We start from the raw sequence: 14890 nt of genomic DNA on the forward strand, positions 1-14890 counted from the left end.
TAACAATACAGTTATTATCAAGATGCTGAGTTATGAAGTATATGTTGTTTATGCTGTGCCTGTTGATGCAGATTTTTCTTGGTGAATTCGTCCAAGTAGCATTATAGCTCGTGCTGCTGCTTTATTTAGTCAAAATAGATGAACTTTCAAAAGTATACTTTGAGCGTGGTCCTTGTATACAAATACAGTGATGCTTTGTCCAAATTTATTTTTTCAAGACGCTTTTGATACAGTGCGGCTGATCAATGGTGTCGATTTTTTAAGCGGAAAAAGAGCTTGCAAATCGGAAGAGTACTGTGTGCAAATGAAATATTTATTGGTCACCCTATTAAAATGTCAAGTCCGCACGATGGATTTCATTACCTGCAATTTCGCACGACGGACACTTTAGAGCTGCTTCATACTTTTTTTTTTTTTCTTTTTTCTTTTGTGTTTTCTTTCATGAGAGATTATTTAAAAGAAGGCTTTATATTCGCCTTACTTTATTGCCCATTCATCCTATTTCTGTTGGTTCAAGTACAGAATTCGACATATGATTATTCTTACGCCATCTGCTCAAAGTTACCCTTTGTCTGTCCAGGACCCGAGCTCACGTTGGCTGTCATCAAACCGGATGGTATGTCACACGAGAATCAAATAATGGAAATAATTGTAAAAAATGGATTCAAGGTGATTCAAGATAAAACACTTCAGCTTTCGGAAGAAGAGGTCGCCATCTGGTACGCTGATAAACATGAGGCACCTTATTATCGTGATTTAGTCAACTATCTAACGCGTGGACCGATTCGCGTGATCGTTTTGTCAAGGGTTTATGCTATTTCGGGTTTAAGGAACCTCATCGGACCAACAAAGCCACAGCCCAATACGATTCGAGGGCTGTATGGCACAAACGTACAGGAAAATGCAATTCACGCTAGTGATTCAAAAGCAGCAGCAAGAAGAGAAATCAATTTTTTCTTTTAGCGGAGAAGGAAAAAAAATATAGTGAAATTGTTAGTCATTGAGGGTTTGTATGACTCATTTTAGTAAAATAAAGCCTTGAACAATAGAAAAAAAGAAAGTTTAAAAACAATAAGGAAAGGGTGTGTACAAGAGTATTACTAAAGAAGGGAATGTAACGTGTATGAAGATAACAAAAGATAATGTAATGTGCTTAGGGAGCAAGCAAATGATGACCGGAACAAAATGTGGATTGTTCCTGAATTCAATTTATCAAGCGAAAGATAGAAAATAGACCTTAAAAAAAAAAGACTTTAAAAGGTTTTATTTTTTTTTTTACTTTTTTTTTTTTTACTTTTCTTTCTTTCTTTACTTTCTTTAGTATTGTAAATATAATTTAATAATAATGACTATTTGTATACCAGTAAAAGATGGAATTCCTTATATTCAGTGGATTAATGTATGCATACATCATCAATAACAATAATAATAATAATAAATAACACAAAAATGATAGACATTGTTTGGTGATTGTGTATATGGAAAACAAGAAGCAGCAAGTCTATTACTAGGCTATCTTTCTATCTTCTTTTGGTTAAATGCTCAATTGCCGTAAGTTTATTATTTTATTCTATTGATTGTGTTATTGATTGTCTATAGTCAATTGATTGAGAATTACAAAGCAAGTTCAGCTGATGGTTTAAGCCTTAATTTTCTATCGATTTGGTTAGCAGGTAAGCAAAAAGGAATGCTATCTTTTATCTATTTCCTAAAATGTTAATTTTTGCTATCTAAAGGGGACACAACAAATCTCATTGGAGCACTCTTGACAGATCAATTACCCTTTCAGCTATACCTTGGCTTCTATTTTGTTTCTATTGATATCTGCTTACTTTCTCAGTGGATTTATTATAAAAAATTCAAATCAAATCATATTGAAGAATATGTCATTATACCTGAACAAGACACACTTAAACCATCCAACACATTATTTCAACATCCAGCACATCATATTCCATTAAATATCAATAATAATACACCCATCATACACGATGAATCCACCCCATTCTCTTCTTCTGCTTCACCTTCAAAATGGTACACTCTGTCCTCAAAAGAGAACACTGCCAAACTGATGTCCATCTTTTTGTTTGCTTTAAATACAACCCATTCATCCACTTCATTTATTTCAACTCAAGATGGCTTGATTTGGATCGGTAGGATATCAGCATGGATTTGCACCACACTTTATTTAATGTCCAGGATACCCCAAATACTTAAAAATCGTCGTCGTCAATCTGTAGAAGGATTATCAGCCTCTTTATTTATATTTGCCGCTTGTGCTAATTTTACTTATACTTCAAGCATATTAAGTCATCCTGGCCAAACCATAGAATCTTTATTAGAAGCTTTACCTTATTTAATCGGTAGTTCTGGTACACTTTTTTTTGACTTTTTTATATTTTGTCAATTCTTGTATTATAAAAATAATCACTGCCAGAATAAATCGATCAGTGTTGCATAAACAAGTAAAGATTGTCGTTCATCTTCTGAGTTATAAATTGATTGGTATTAATTACCGTCCTTTTTTTTTTTTTTTTTTTTTTAATTCCTTTTTTTAAAAAAAAAAGCATGTCTTGGCTACCAAGATCACCTAAAAAAATAGTCCGGATAGCTTTACTATCCTTTATATCACTCTTATTCATATTCATTTGGTATTTATCCAAACAACAACCACAGCTTCAGTTGACAAAAAATGACAGGCAGCAGCAAAAGCAGACCAATAGAGAATATTATACCAATCTTGATCAAACATCAGTGATGCTCACCATTCAAAGTACATCCCAGTTCATTTCATATTATCCACTCTTGTGTCGTTTTAAACATTACCCTCTTCATCTCGTCCTCTTGACTCGAGATGGCCTCAATCAGCAAAAAGTGCAGCGAGTGTTTACCGAAAGTGCTTGCGAACATGCAGATAACGTCATTTTACATGATTTGACAAACATCCTAGATCCACTTGAACAGCTCGATGCTCTCTTTAGCGATATCCAGACAAAAGTTCTCCTTCAATCCGACACACCAGTCCATCCTACCTTGAAAGCATTGATCGACAAGCACCAAATCACCCACATTGCCTTGCCTGAAAAAGAAATCATTCATGCTCTCTGGATACCTGACCTTTCGATCGGTGCATTACAGAGTAAGCAAAAAAAGGGAGAAGAGACAAGACGACTGACTTTCTTTAGATTGGAACAAGATTGACATCAAGCTTGTGATCATCACCGACCGTCGACCTCATTCACTTTCTCGTTTGTTACAATCCGCAGGAAAATCCAAGTACTTGGGAGATCGGGTCGACTTGATGATCCACATGGAGCAATCGGCCGATCGTGCTACACGCATGCTGGTCAATTCATTTGTGTGGAAGCAGGGCGTCAAATTCCTCCGTCACCGTGTGAAGAAGGGAGGGCTGATGCCAGCGATTGTCGAATCATGGTATCCGAGCCACAATGATGAATACGCGGTGCTGTTAGAGGACGATATCGAGGTGTCTCCCTTGTTCTATGTCTGGTCCAAGTACTCTATCCTCAAATACAGATACAGTGGCAACAAGGACGCCTATCGACTTATGTATGGCATCAGTCTTTACGCCCCTCGCAATCTCGAGCTCGTTCCCTCGGGCCGGGTCAGCTTTGACCCCAACTCGGTCCTCTTGCCTGCGCACTATGCGCCTCAGACACCCTACGCAAGTCAGATTCCTTGCAGTTGGGGCGCCGTCTATTTCCCAGAACACTGGCGCGAGTTTCATGCGTACCTGATCCGACGTCTTCAGGATCTCAACCTGCCCAAGCACAGCGAGGTGCGTGTGATCAGTGTCCCCGGCAGTCGATCGGACAAGTGGAAAAAGTCTTGGAAAAAGTATTTTATCGAACTCGTCTATCTCAGGGCCTATGTGATGCTCTATCCGAACTTTTATGACTTTGAAGCCTTCTCGACTAACCATGTCGAGTTCGGCACACACGTCAAGTCCGAAAAGAGACAGTCGGTCATCGGGACCTTCATGGTGCCCCTCATGCAGCGAGACACCCTCCTCGCTCAGTTACCCGATCATCGTCTGCCCTTCTTTGAAGACCTGCCCGTCCTCGATCTCTGGGGTCAGCTTCAGACCCACGAAAGTCTGGATGCCAAAGCGAGCGCTTACCACGCACACGTCTCGAGCTGTCCTCGCAAGGTGGGCTCGTTTGATCCAAGCGATCTCTTCTGTCTCGTCGACGGTCCGCCCGATCCACCTCAGGTCTTTCCCATGTCTCGCAAGTCGCCCAAACCGCCCGTGCTGGTGAAGGAAGCGGTTCAGCCTATCGAATACAAGTACAGGACAGATCATACAAAGGAAGAAGAGGAACAAGGCAAGAACACCTTGGTCGAACTCGGCCCGAAACCGATCGACGTCGCTCAACTGTCTGCGGTGGAAGATAAATCAAAAGGAAAAGACGATGAATTGGTCGATTTGGAAAACGACTTGGATACACTCAATAGAATTTATTATACATTAAATCCTCATCATCTCGACTTTTTGGAAGATGAGAAAATGGATATAGAAGACGAGATGGAGGAGATGGATGGATTAGAAGAGGAAGATGTACAGATTGTGGAAGAATGAATAATAAAAATTGTAAACCTATTCTCAAGTCCTTGTTTAAGTTTGAAAAAAAAAGACCAAACGATGAAGACGAGTTCAACTAAAAATACAAATCCATTAAAAAAAAAATCGTTTGCTGGCCTTGGGGCAAACTCTTTCTCCCCCACTTATCTTTTAGGTCACTGACGCCCAAGCAAACACGGGAGACGTCATAGCGAATAACGCTTCTGTGTTTCAATCGTGTTTGCCTATTCAACCAAAAAGCCTGGGAAAACGAGCCAATCAGAACACCTTATCCATCCCCCCAAAAAAAACCAACTTTTCCGGGCTATTTTTGATAAAAAAAAAAGTTTTTTCTTTTTTTTTTTTTTTTGTTTCCTTTGACCCAAAGAGCAAATTTCAAAAGAATGCTTCGTTCAACTTCCCGCTTATTTGCTGCCAAGCACGTCGCTGCTTTCTCACCTATGGTAAAGCAAGCAAGCCATGTTTTTTTTTATTGTTGACGAGACCAGAAACTAATATGTGTTGATGATAGCGTGCCTTGTCTACCAGTGCACCTCGTTTTGCTGACAAGATCACGGTCACTTTGCCTGAATCCTCTTTTGAGATGTACAATGCTGAAAAGCCTAGTTTAGATGTTGAAGTAGACAAGGACATGTTGATGGACATGTACACAAAGATGACCACCATGCGTCGTATGGAAATGGCAGCCGATGCTCTCTACAAGGCCAAAAAGATCCGTGGTTTCTGTCACTTGTGTAATGGCCAGGTAAGAAACGGGCAAACGCGGGGGGACGTTGGATGAAATCCAACCTCCGCATGCTTCCACACGATCACTGATCTTTTTTCACAGGAAGCCGTCTCGGTCGGCATGGAGGCAGCCATCACCCGAAACGACCATGTGATTACCGCCTACAGATGTCACGGTTTTACTTACCTTCGTGGGGGTACGATCGAGAGCATCTTGGCCGAATTGATGGGTCGTTCCACTGGTATCTCGATGGGTAAGGGTGGTTCGATGCACATGTTTGCTCCTTCTTTCTATGGTGGTAACGGTATTGTTGGTGCTCAGGTAAGTGAAGACAAGAGAAGCAATAAGCGAGGCTGACGCGATCTCTAGGTTCCTCTGGGTGCTGGTGTCGCCTTCTCTCAAAAGTACCTCAACAACCCCTCTGTCACCTTTGCTCTTTATGGTGATGGTGCCTCGAACCAAGGTCAGGTCTTTGAGGCTTTCAACATGGCCAAGTTGTGGGATCTTCCTTGTGTCTTTGTCTGTGAGAACAACAAGTATGGTATGGGTACCTCCGACAAGCGTTCTTCTGCCTCTACCGAATACTTTAAGCGTGGTGACTACATCCCCGGTATCAAGGTCAACGGTATGGACGTGCTCTCGGTCTACAGAGCCTGTCAATATGCCAAGGAATGGACTACCTCTGGTAAGGGTCCTCTTGTGATGGAAATGGCCACTTACCGTTACGGTGGTCACTCCATGTCTGATCCCGGTACCACCTACCGTACTCGTGAAGAAATCCAACACATGCGTTCGACCTCAGACCCCATCACCGGTTTGAAGCAACTCTTGATCAACCATGACATGGCCACCGAAGCCGACTTGAAGGCCCTCGATAAGGAATGTCGCAAGGTGGTGGATGAAGCCCTGAAGAAGGCTGAGGCCGCTCCCGAGCCTCCTGTTTCTGAATTCCACACACAAATCTACCAACCTGGAACTGAACCCCCTGTTGTCCGTGGTCGTGAACCCAATGAAGTCTACCACTACTAACACATCACATCTGTTTTAGATTAAACAAGGAAAACAAACCCCATTTTTGATGTATTCATGTTTTCTTTTTTAATCTTTGTTGTATAAAGGGTGTATCTCACACCAAAATAAATTACTTTTCCCCCTCTCTTTTCTTTTTTATATCGTTTCATCTAGCCTACTTGGAGTATCTTGTGTAGAAAGGAGAACAAGAAAGTGTGGTTGAACAAAAATTCGGCCCTTTTTTTTTTTTTTTTTTATTTCAATCATGTTTCAACAACTCTATGAAAAATTGGATGATTTATTTCAAAAAAAAGAGAATACAAAAGGTAATAAGCAATCGAACGATGAGGAAAGCTAAAGAAGAAAACAGACTTGAAACAGTGTGGAGGCTCAGTGTATGAGTTGTTTGAAACCATTCGACAGACCATGTCGAATTCACTTGCAGACCATGACGCATTACTCAACCAAGTCAACGCGTTGATTGATTACTGCAATGAGATCATTCTACTTTATCCTTTTCAAGATGTCCCAGACTGTTGGCGACGGATGCTGATCGATGCAGGATTGCTAAGGACCATGATTCAACTGGAGGAATTAAAGAAAGAAGCCACAGAGTCCAAGGTGCAATCGCTCATCGGCGACTTGGACACCTGCTGTGTCATCAGTGGTTCCCCCGGCCGCTACTGGCTTGCGAGTGACCTCCTGGATCGCGCCCAAGCCTGGCTCTCCCAGCAGCGTTCGATCCCACCCCAAACGATCCCCAAGCGACGGTTGCCAGCACCCGAGATCCGATACCCAATCGAGCGACCCGAGAGGTTTCCTAGCTTTGAATCCTTTCTGACCCACTGCAACCAAGATCGACCGACGCCCTTTGTCTTGCCCGCCGGCCTGATCGATCACTGGCCGGCCTGTGAACGGTGGTCGTCGGTGGACTATCTGCTGACCACGGCCGCAGACCGAGTGATCCCGGTCGAGATCGGCAGGACCTATACGGACGCTGGCTGGCGACAGGAGATGATGCGGTTCGCGGACTTTATCGACCGCTACATCCTGCAGGAGAGTGACGAGGTGGCCTATTTGGCACAGCATGACCTGTTCTATCAAATCCCACGGCTGGCCTCGGACATGATCCTACCCGATTACTGTCACATCGAACCCAACCTGAACGCTCTCTACACACACAGACCCCCGGAGGTGATCAAGAACGCCTGGTTTGGACCCAAGGGGACCGTGTCCCCTTTGCATCATGATCCCTATCATAATTTGCTGGTGCAAGTCGTAGGCAGGAAATATTTGAGATTGTATGATCCAGATCAGACGGACAAGTTGTATCCTTGTGAAGGCATGATGAATAACACAAGTCAGGTAAATGAAAGAAGAGATAGTCGAGAGTTGCTTTATTTAAAAAAGAAAGAAAATAGGTTCCTATTGAACAAGAGGTCGATCCAGATCAATTTCCGAAATTTAAAGAAGCCAATTATGTTGAATGTGTACTGAACGAAGGTGAAATACTCTACATTCCGGTAAATAAAATAAAGAAAGTGATGGTTTGATACTAAATCACTGGATAGCCAAAATGGTGGCATTTTGTGAAATCGTTAGAAACGAGTTTTAATGTCAGTTTATGGTTTTGAAACAAATATAAAACAAAAAAATTTAATTGAAAAAAAACTTTACAAAATTACATGGTAGATGCGATATAGAATAGATATGAAAAGAGGGGGGGTATGTTTGAATTAGAAGTCAAGAGCCAAAGATTCCAAGACGAGTTGAATAGCATCTTGTACTCGATCATTAAATTCATTTAATAAATCGATTTCCACTCGAGATAATTTCTTGAGTAACCACTGAGATTCAGATCTGGCGTCCATCGATTGTTCATTTTCACGTACGACGTTAATCTGAAAGGGTTGACGTAGTTTCCATTCGACTGTGACGACCGAAGAAGTATCCACGGGGCGAACAAGCGAGGTCGCTTGACGTATCAAGATTCTCGAGGACTGTTGAGCGTTGATGATCAGACCGAGTTGATGACTGATTTTTTCATTCAGACGTGGAAGGGCCGTGAGTAGATGAAGTGTCAACTTTTCGACCTGTTCTTCTTGAAGGAGTTCAAGTTCTGTTATTTGTGGAATGTCAGTCGCTACCAATGGACTCACAGAGGCTAATAGGCTGGCACGCATAAAATTCAGATTACGATCCATGGACTTGATGATGGCATGACGAGCTAAGATGGGGATGAATAAATAAGTCGGTGGATTAGGCTAGTTACCTTCAATATCATCATGACTTATTGAATCTGGAATGTATTTTAATATATCCTCAGAAACGTCAAGCATCACTTGATCTATTATATCTTCATAAAATTCAGACAAACTTTCTGTCAACACAACTCCACTTTCAACCCTCTTGAATGTTGAAAATACAGGTGCAGCATAAATCAAACAAGATCCAAAAATAACAAAGCTAGTGAACAATCGATAAAGAAACATGAATAAAAAAGAAAAAGGACAATAAAAGAGAAAGGGAGACAGAATGAGAGGGGGGGGGATGAATAAATAAGGAGAATATAATTTGTACAACAAGAAAATTAATTTTCCTTTTTTTAAAAAATAAAAGAAAAGAAAAAAAGAGAGAGAGAGACTAAAAAACAAAAGCAACTTGTCTTCACTCTCTCTCCCTTTACCTCTTCCCTTCACATCCTCTTTTCCTTTTCCCCCTCTCCTTTTATTTATCCTAGCAACCTCGGTCCAAGAAATAAAAAAGAATTACAAGTCCGATTTAATTTATTAAGGTTTTTTTTTCCTCCTTCTTTTTTATCAAATGATTTGTGTCTAAACACAAAAAAAGGGATCTTCTTTCCAAGCAGATGCTACATGCACTTGACCCATACAATAAAGAATGAATCCAAAACAGCCTTTGCTCTTTATTTCACCTTTTTTTTTTCAAGCAGTGTTTCACCAAAGTAATTTAAAACAAGTCACACCATTTCTTTATTAGTTCAGCTAATGTCGTTTGATAGGAATATTCTGTCTCGAGTTGATTGGGATGAGTAAGATGTTCATCATCTCAGTGGTTACATGTTGTGTTACAAAAATAATTATTGACTAAATTACAATCTTTATAAAAAAGAAGAATTGAGTTTATCAGTAAAAGAGGGGGGGGGGTGGTTCTCTCTTTATTGTTAGTGGATGTATCACCCATTGTCAATAGTAAGGATGAACCATCCTTTAGGTCACAAGAAAAGGATTCCATTGGTTTAGATTTCCAAAAGAAAGGAGGAGATCCTTTGGTGTGTCTTGTTTAAAAAGAAATAAATTTCCCAATCCATTCAATAAAGCATGAAAAAGGGAAAGGGTATCCAATGCCTTGATGATTCAGCAGATGGTTTTAGCAAGAACATAAAGTGTAACGCACGCATTTAATGTTGTGTAATCTGTGTTTTAAATCATCCGTGCAACTTTGACCTTATTTAATTAAGAATAATAAAAAAAAAAAAAGGTAAATTTGTTGGTCGCTTTTTTATATTCAGAACAACCTTCTTTAAACAATAAGTTTTTTTTTTCTTTTTATCACCCAAAAAAAAAAAAAAAAAAAGAGAGTGAAACAAGCTTGTCCTTGGGAAATTACTGGTGCCCCTGCGTTTTGGTACTTGTACCCCAAGTAGGATGATGAAAAAAGTCCGATCAAAGATAAACTTTGTTTATAAACAAGATATCAACAGATTGTATCAAGAAAGGATTGTTCATGATGACAACTGTAGGTTGCATTTTCCATTCTTTTTATCTACACAACCATGTTTTGATTTGTCATTGGTAGATCTTTTTTTTTAAAAGGCGTACAACCTTGTTTGCTGACGACGCTTCATTGTTTTTTAAGGGTGTGAATACATTCTTATTTTACATCATCTTATTTACTTGAGCCATGTACTACTCTCTAACTCATTGGATGACCCTTTGTTTCAGGAATTGGAAATGGCTAATGTGAAAGATAAAGCAATTAAACTCTTTTGTGGTTAGCTTGGGCCCATTCTTCTTTGTGACTTGTGATATCAAATGCTTTTCTCAACGTTGATGTCATATTGATTCATCACAAGACGGCATTCGCTCTAGACACCCATTTCTTGTCCTATTTCATCTATCCTTGTTATTCATCGCTTGTGTTTGATGAAAATCTCAAAAAGAGGATGCATCAATGCATTTCACACTTCTGATAATCAAACAGTAAACATAGAGGCAAACGAGAGAGAGAAGAGACAGTATTGCTGAATATGATTAGCTTACTGCATCTATGGCTTTTGATGTACATCATGTAAGTGTCTTTACAAACTAAAAGCACAATTTATTTGATTGGTAAAGAGAACATCATGTAATCTTTCTACAGCCTCATCTAAGATCTATATTGTATCAAAGCATTCCCAAATAACCCTGCTTTCCTTTTGGGGCTCATTCGTAAGATCTGCAGGACCTATCGACAATACTCTTCACTCGAGCATTTGGTACATTGTGTGCTTGTTTTTTTCTTGTACACAAGAGGATGATTAACCTGATGACATAAGCACCTATACACTTAGTTTGTCATCATGTAAAGTGTGATTGTCGGATAGCTGAGAAACAGTGGACAATTCCACAGTATCTCACCTGTCCGAATTCTCCCTTTATAATACACACTGTTTATTACGAGAAACTATCGCCGAGTTGTTTTTTCGATTGCAAAAGCTCATTTGAAGGGAAGGATCATGAAAATAGGACTGATGACTGAATCAATCTGGTTTGTTGCACCCTCCATCTCTTTGACTTCATTGTCATCAAGCATGTCGTCGGGTAACTTGTTACTATGATGCTTTACACTTTAAATTTTCAAAACAAGACGTTCTATCAAGCCATTCAGCATCCATCAGTGAATCAATCTATCCGTCATCCTTGAATCTAATGGATCTTTGGTTTCATTTGTTTTATCTACTCTTTTTTTTTTTTTTTTTTTTTTTTTTTTCAATGACAAGTTCAATGGACAAGTACTATCAGCTTACACGTCCTCACAAATAAAGTATACAAGTTACATGTTTGCAGCAGACAAGAACCAATATAGCTCCTTGACAGAATTAGCATAGGCAGTCAATCGTCTTTCCTGCTTTTGTGCTGTCATGTACGGTCCTATGGATATCATAACGGTCAATATGAACTCAAGCCTAATTTACTATTGTCATCTTACCGCTAAGAATCACCGCAACCCTATTGATGTTGTCGGGCGTCATTTTATCTGGGGCTACGTTACGAGAACAAAACGCTCCACACCCCTCTTTGGGGGGGGTTTTCAGCTTTTATCATCCTTTTGTTCCATTTGGCCCACAGTCTATCCATCCGATTTCAACGCAGCCCGACTCGGTAGAAAGATTGCTTAGATTGAGATCAGCAGCTACCTGTCGGTCTATAGCATCCCACTGCTGCAATGCCCCTTTTCTAGGTTTTTATGGCAAGTTGAAGCCATAGTGGCAGAAGCACTGGATGAAGCCATTTAAAATGCAGATACATCATGAAAGCTTACATCTCGGTTGTCGTCCTGCTTTATAGCTTGGGACGCCTTGATGAATCCAAACAAAGCTTCCAAAAGACCTTGCTCAATTGGGAACAGTGTCTAGAAACAGATCCAAGTTCAAAACACCTGCGTGACACCCTCGTCTTTAGGTTGTCGTCCGCGGTTAAAACACATGCACCGAGACACTTTGTCGATGGGTTCAAATGGGTCCTAAACAAACTGTGAGATCACAGAATGATAGTGATCCATCAGTCCACTCAAGCTTACTTTTCCATTCAAATGCTAGCGAGTGGTTCAGGACAAAGTTTCCTCAGATCACTCTTTCTACTGCCCCCCCTTTTTTATTTCCTAAAGTTCCTCTGGTTTGAACTTGTTTTTCAAATTGCTATTATCAGCATAAGCATGTATGAGTGAAATGGGCTGCTGTGAATCGTTAGGTTTATGTCTACTGATCCTTGATGAATTGATGTTCGATCGCGTATTTCTTGGCTTCGTCAAAATGACATCTTTTGCGATGATAGCTATGTTCAAAGCCTATTTGCTGCTTATTTGCTGGTATGTGTGATTCACCAATTTGTTGTCATCTTCATTTAAAGGTCTTTGAAGTGAGGAAGTTGAAGTACCAGTAGAACGGTTACTTGAAGGAGTATCAGCAGAAGGCTTTCATTTAGGCACCCACTACTTTCCGACCAAATATCACCAGGCGGACTGTCACGAGCGACTTGAGGTTTCAGCTTCCTGGCATTCACTTGAAAGCTCTCTTCCAATTACTTTTATGCTCAATTGTTGAACCCTCTTTATCGTTATTAACAGTGGACTGCAACATTTGTTTGAGGAAATTGATCCACTGAACTTTCATTGTGTCTCCAACAAAGCTTAATAACCCAAATACGATCTCCCCAGTGTAAGAGGTAAGCACTAGCATCTACCTATGCTCAATGCATTCAATTTGGGTTACCATCATTTAAATCTTTTAATCCCACTATAAAGATTTTTGAGTTTATGACAACTAAACGAATAGCACCGTGTCCCCTTTTTTATAGCATTTTCTGCGTACTGCAAAGTCTTTCAAAAAGCTTTTATAACAAAGTGTCTTTTATTATGTATCCATTCGTGGCTCATAACCTGTTTCCCAGGATCGCTCAAGCAACTCTAGAACAACCAAAAAACAAAGGCGGTGTTTCATTATTGAATGTAGAAATCCAGCAAAAGGGGTTTCTAGTTTCGACAGATCAATTTACTCTTGTTAAGCTGCCGTCAACGGATATCGGACTTCCTGTACAGGATGTTGATATTTGCAACCTCCATCTGGTGTTTCTTCACATATCATCCCTATGATTTTCAAGCATTCCAGATCCCATGGTAGGGCAATACGTTGTGTTTGAATCGCTACAGTCGTTTGAAGCCTAGATGTACCGATTTCCTTTATTGGGTCTTTGCTCTCTAGCGAGATGGCTACTGGGTTCTGAGGTTTACGAACATAGCTATCTTTTTAAGAGTAAAAAGTCTTTACCTTCCCGTGGTTACTCCTGTCAGTAAACGTCTTTTGCTTTGAAGCGAAGAAAGGCGTGTTTAATATTAAAATATTTTGTATTTTAATTTTTATAATTATGTTTTCTAATGATAGATGATTTATATAGAGAGAGTAGTCATCTCTCTTTGTTTTACTAAGGTCTATATCCATGTTTATAAAATCTTGAACAAGTGTTGTTATCACATCCATGATAGATACATAACTAAGTGATCCATTATTTTTTAAATGTTCCTTTTTCATATTGATTTCACACTGATGAACACGGCAGCATGAAAACAAATCAAACGAGAATGGGCCCCAAGCAAGAGCATGGGAGCTATTTGAAGGCATAGCTGATGCACACAAAAAACGTTGTAAGCATAACTATCTGTTGTGATGATCGTAATCGCCCTTCTAACACTTAATAGACAAAGGAAAGGTTAGATGTCTTATGGCCGTTTTTTCGACTTACTTTGGAATTACTAGTAAGTTACCTTATACAAACTATGTTTATGCACTTTTTTTTGACATTTTTCTCTAGTTGATTACAATGTTGTTTAGTATGTTCCTGTTAGCAGTCCACTGGTCTTCCAAGTAGATGGCAAAAGATAGTTATGATCGATATGTTTTGACATGTTAAAGAAAAATTTTATAAATTGATGTTCGTTGCAAACTTTTAGATATAAACTGAAGTTTTGCTCTTCAGGATAGTTGTGGTTATCAGGATCTGTTCTTATTCAAACTCTCATTTGTAAATATTTAATCCGGCATAACAAGACTATATCTTATTGATATGTCAAACATGACAGTCAAAATTAGGATAGGAGGTTGTCTCATTGTCAATCTCTTCATAGGGTCCCATTAAGCTTGTAATTTTTGAAAAGACGGATGTTTCAATGATGGCACATGATGATGAAGCAGTGGCATGATGTAAATTGCTGCTGTATGCATGCTTCATCTTTGACAGTTGCAAAGCTCCGACAATGACTGCGTTATTTTCTGCATTAAAATCCAAGATTTGGTTAATGCCCGAGATAGCATTGACTTGGAGCAGTCCATATGTTGTAATTAAATTTGATAAATTCACTAAATTCACCAACTTGGATTCCATGGGTTGACAGTCCATAATTTCAGCCAGCACACGCCAAAACTCTCTTTCCTTTTCAGAGCATCTTGTAGTCAGCAATGCTCGCTGAAAACGCTCTTCATAAGTGAAAGATTCGTCAAGATCAGATAGCAATTGGTCTTGGTTATGCACTTGCTTTCTTTTCCGACACGACTGTCCACTTGAGCTCTTTTTATATAAGTTCCGTTTTATTCTATGTAGTATCAATTGAAACCTCTTGACATGAGGAGAAATTATTAATTGGGGGTTCATTTTGAGCGAAAGAGACGACTTCAGCTCTTTGACAGACTCATTGTATTTAATTTCTGCCAAGCCTAGTGATTGTGTTTACAACATTTGATTTGTCTGTAATCATGGCAATCAAACAAAAAGAAA

General features: G+C 39.6%; 7 protein-coding genes across 7 annotated transcripts; 5 read left to right on the forward strand and 2 right to left on the reverse strand.

Annotated features, from left to right (window-relative positions):
• Window positions 1–532: 532 nt before the first annotated feature.
• Window positions 533–963, forward strand: RO3G_13114 (uncharacterized protein; the record flags this gene model as incomplete). The annotated part of the gene is made up of 2 exons (XM_067667698.1): window positions 533–616; window positions 670–963. 2 exons carry the CDS (start codon window positions 533–535, stop codon window positions 961–963), a joined length of 378 nt encoding a protein of 125 aa, XP_067523799.1.
• A 382-nt stretch (window positions 964–1345) lies between these two features.
• Window positions 1346–2240, forward strand: RO3G_13115 (uncharacterized protein; the record flags this gene model as incomplete). The annotated part of the gene is made up of 5 exons (XM_067667699.1): window positions 1346–1363; window positions 1457–1551; window positions 1600–1673; window positions 1737–2153; window positions 2200–2240. 5 exons carry the CDS (start codon window positions 1346–1348, stop codon window positions 2238–2240), a joined length of 645 nt encoding a protein of 214 aa, XP_067523800.1.
• A 517-nt stretch (window positions 2241–2757) lies between these two features.
• RO3G_13116 (uncharacterized protein) lies at window positions 2758–4600 on the forward strand (the record flags this gene model as incomplete). Its single annotated transcript, XM_067667700.1, has 2 exons — window positions 2758–3139; window positions 3186–4600. The coding sequence occupies 2 exons, from the start codon at window positions 2758–2760 to the stop codon at window positions 4598–4600; spliced, it is 1797 nt and encodes a 598-aa protein (XP_067523801.1).
• Window positions 4601–4986: 386 nt separating this feature from the next.
• On the forward strand, window positions 4987–6359 carry RO3G_13117 (uncharacterized protein; the record flags this gene model as incomplete). The annotated part of the gene is made up of 4 exons (XM_067667701.1): window positions 4987–5046; window positions 5115–5348; window positions 5433–5651; window positions 5700–6359. 4 exons carry the CDS (start codon window positions 4987–4989, stop codon window positions 6357–6359), a joined length of 1173 nt encoding a protein of 390 aa, XP_067523802.1.
• A 247-nt stretch (window positions 6360–6606) lies between these two features.
• Window positions 6607–7975, forward strand: RO3G_13118 (uncharacterized protein; the record flags this gene model as incomplete). The annotated part of the gene is made up of 4 exons (XM_067667702.1): window positions 6607–6667; window positions 6730–7706; window positions 7763–7864; window positions 7913–7975. The coding sequence occupies 4 exons, from the start codon at window positions 6607–6609 to the stop codon at window positions 7973–7975; spliced, it is 1203 nt and encodes a 400-aa protein (XP_067523803.1).
• A 102-nt stretch (window positions 7976–8077) lies between these two features.
• RO3G_13119 (uncharacterized protein) lies at window positions 8078–8833 on the reverse strand (the record flags this gene model as incomplete). The annotated part of the gene is made up of 2 exons (XM_067667703.1): window positions 8078–8568; window positions 8614–8833. 2 exons carry the CDS (start codon window positions 8831–8833, stop codon window positions 8078–8080), a joined length of 711 nt encoding a protein of 236 aa, XP_067523804.1.
• A 5352-nt stretch (window positions 8834–14185) lies between these two features.
• On the reverse strand, window positions 14186–14767 carry RO3G_13120 (uncharacterized protein; the record flags this gene model as incomplete). The annotated part of the gene is made up of 1 exon (XM_067667704.1): window positions 14186–14767. One exon carries the CDS (start codon window positions 14765–14767, stop codon window positions 14186–14188), a length of 582 nt encoding a protein of 193 aa, XP_067523805.1.
• Between the last annotated feature and the right edge of the window lie 123 nt (window positions 14768–14890).

The sequence above is a fragment of the Rhizopus delemar genome, genomic scaffold, assembly GCF_000149305.1.
Source record: "Rhizopus delemar RA 99-880 supercont3.11 genomic scaffold, whole genome shotgun sequence".
Classification (NCBI taxonomy): Eukaryota; Fungi; Mucoromycota; class Mucoromycetes; order Mucorales; family Rhizopodaceae; genus Rhizopus; species Rhizopus delemar.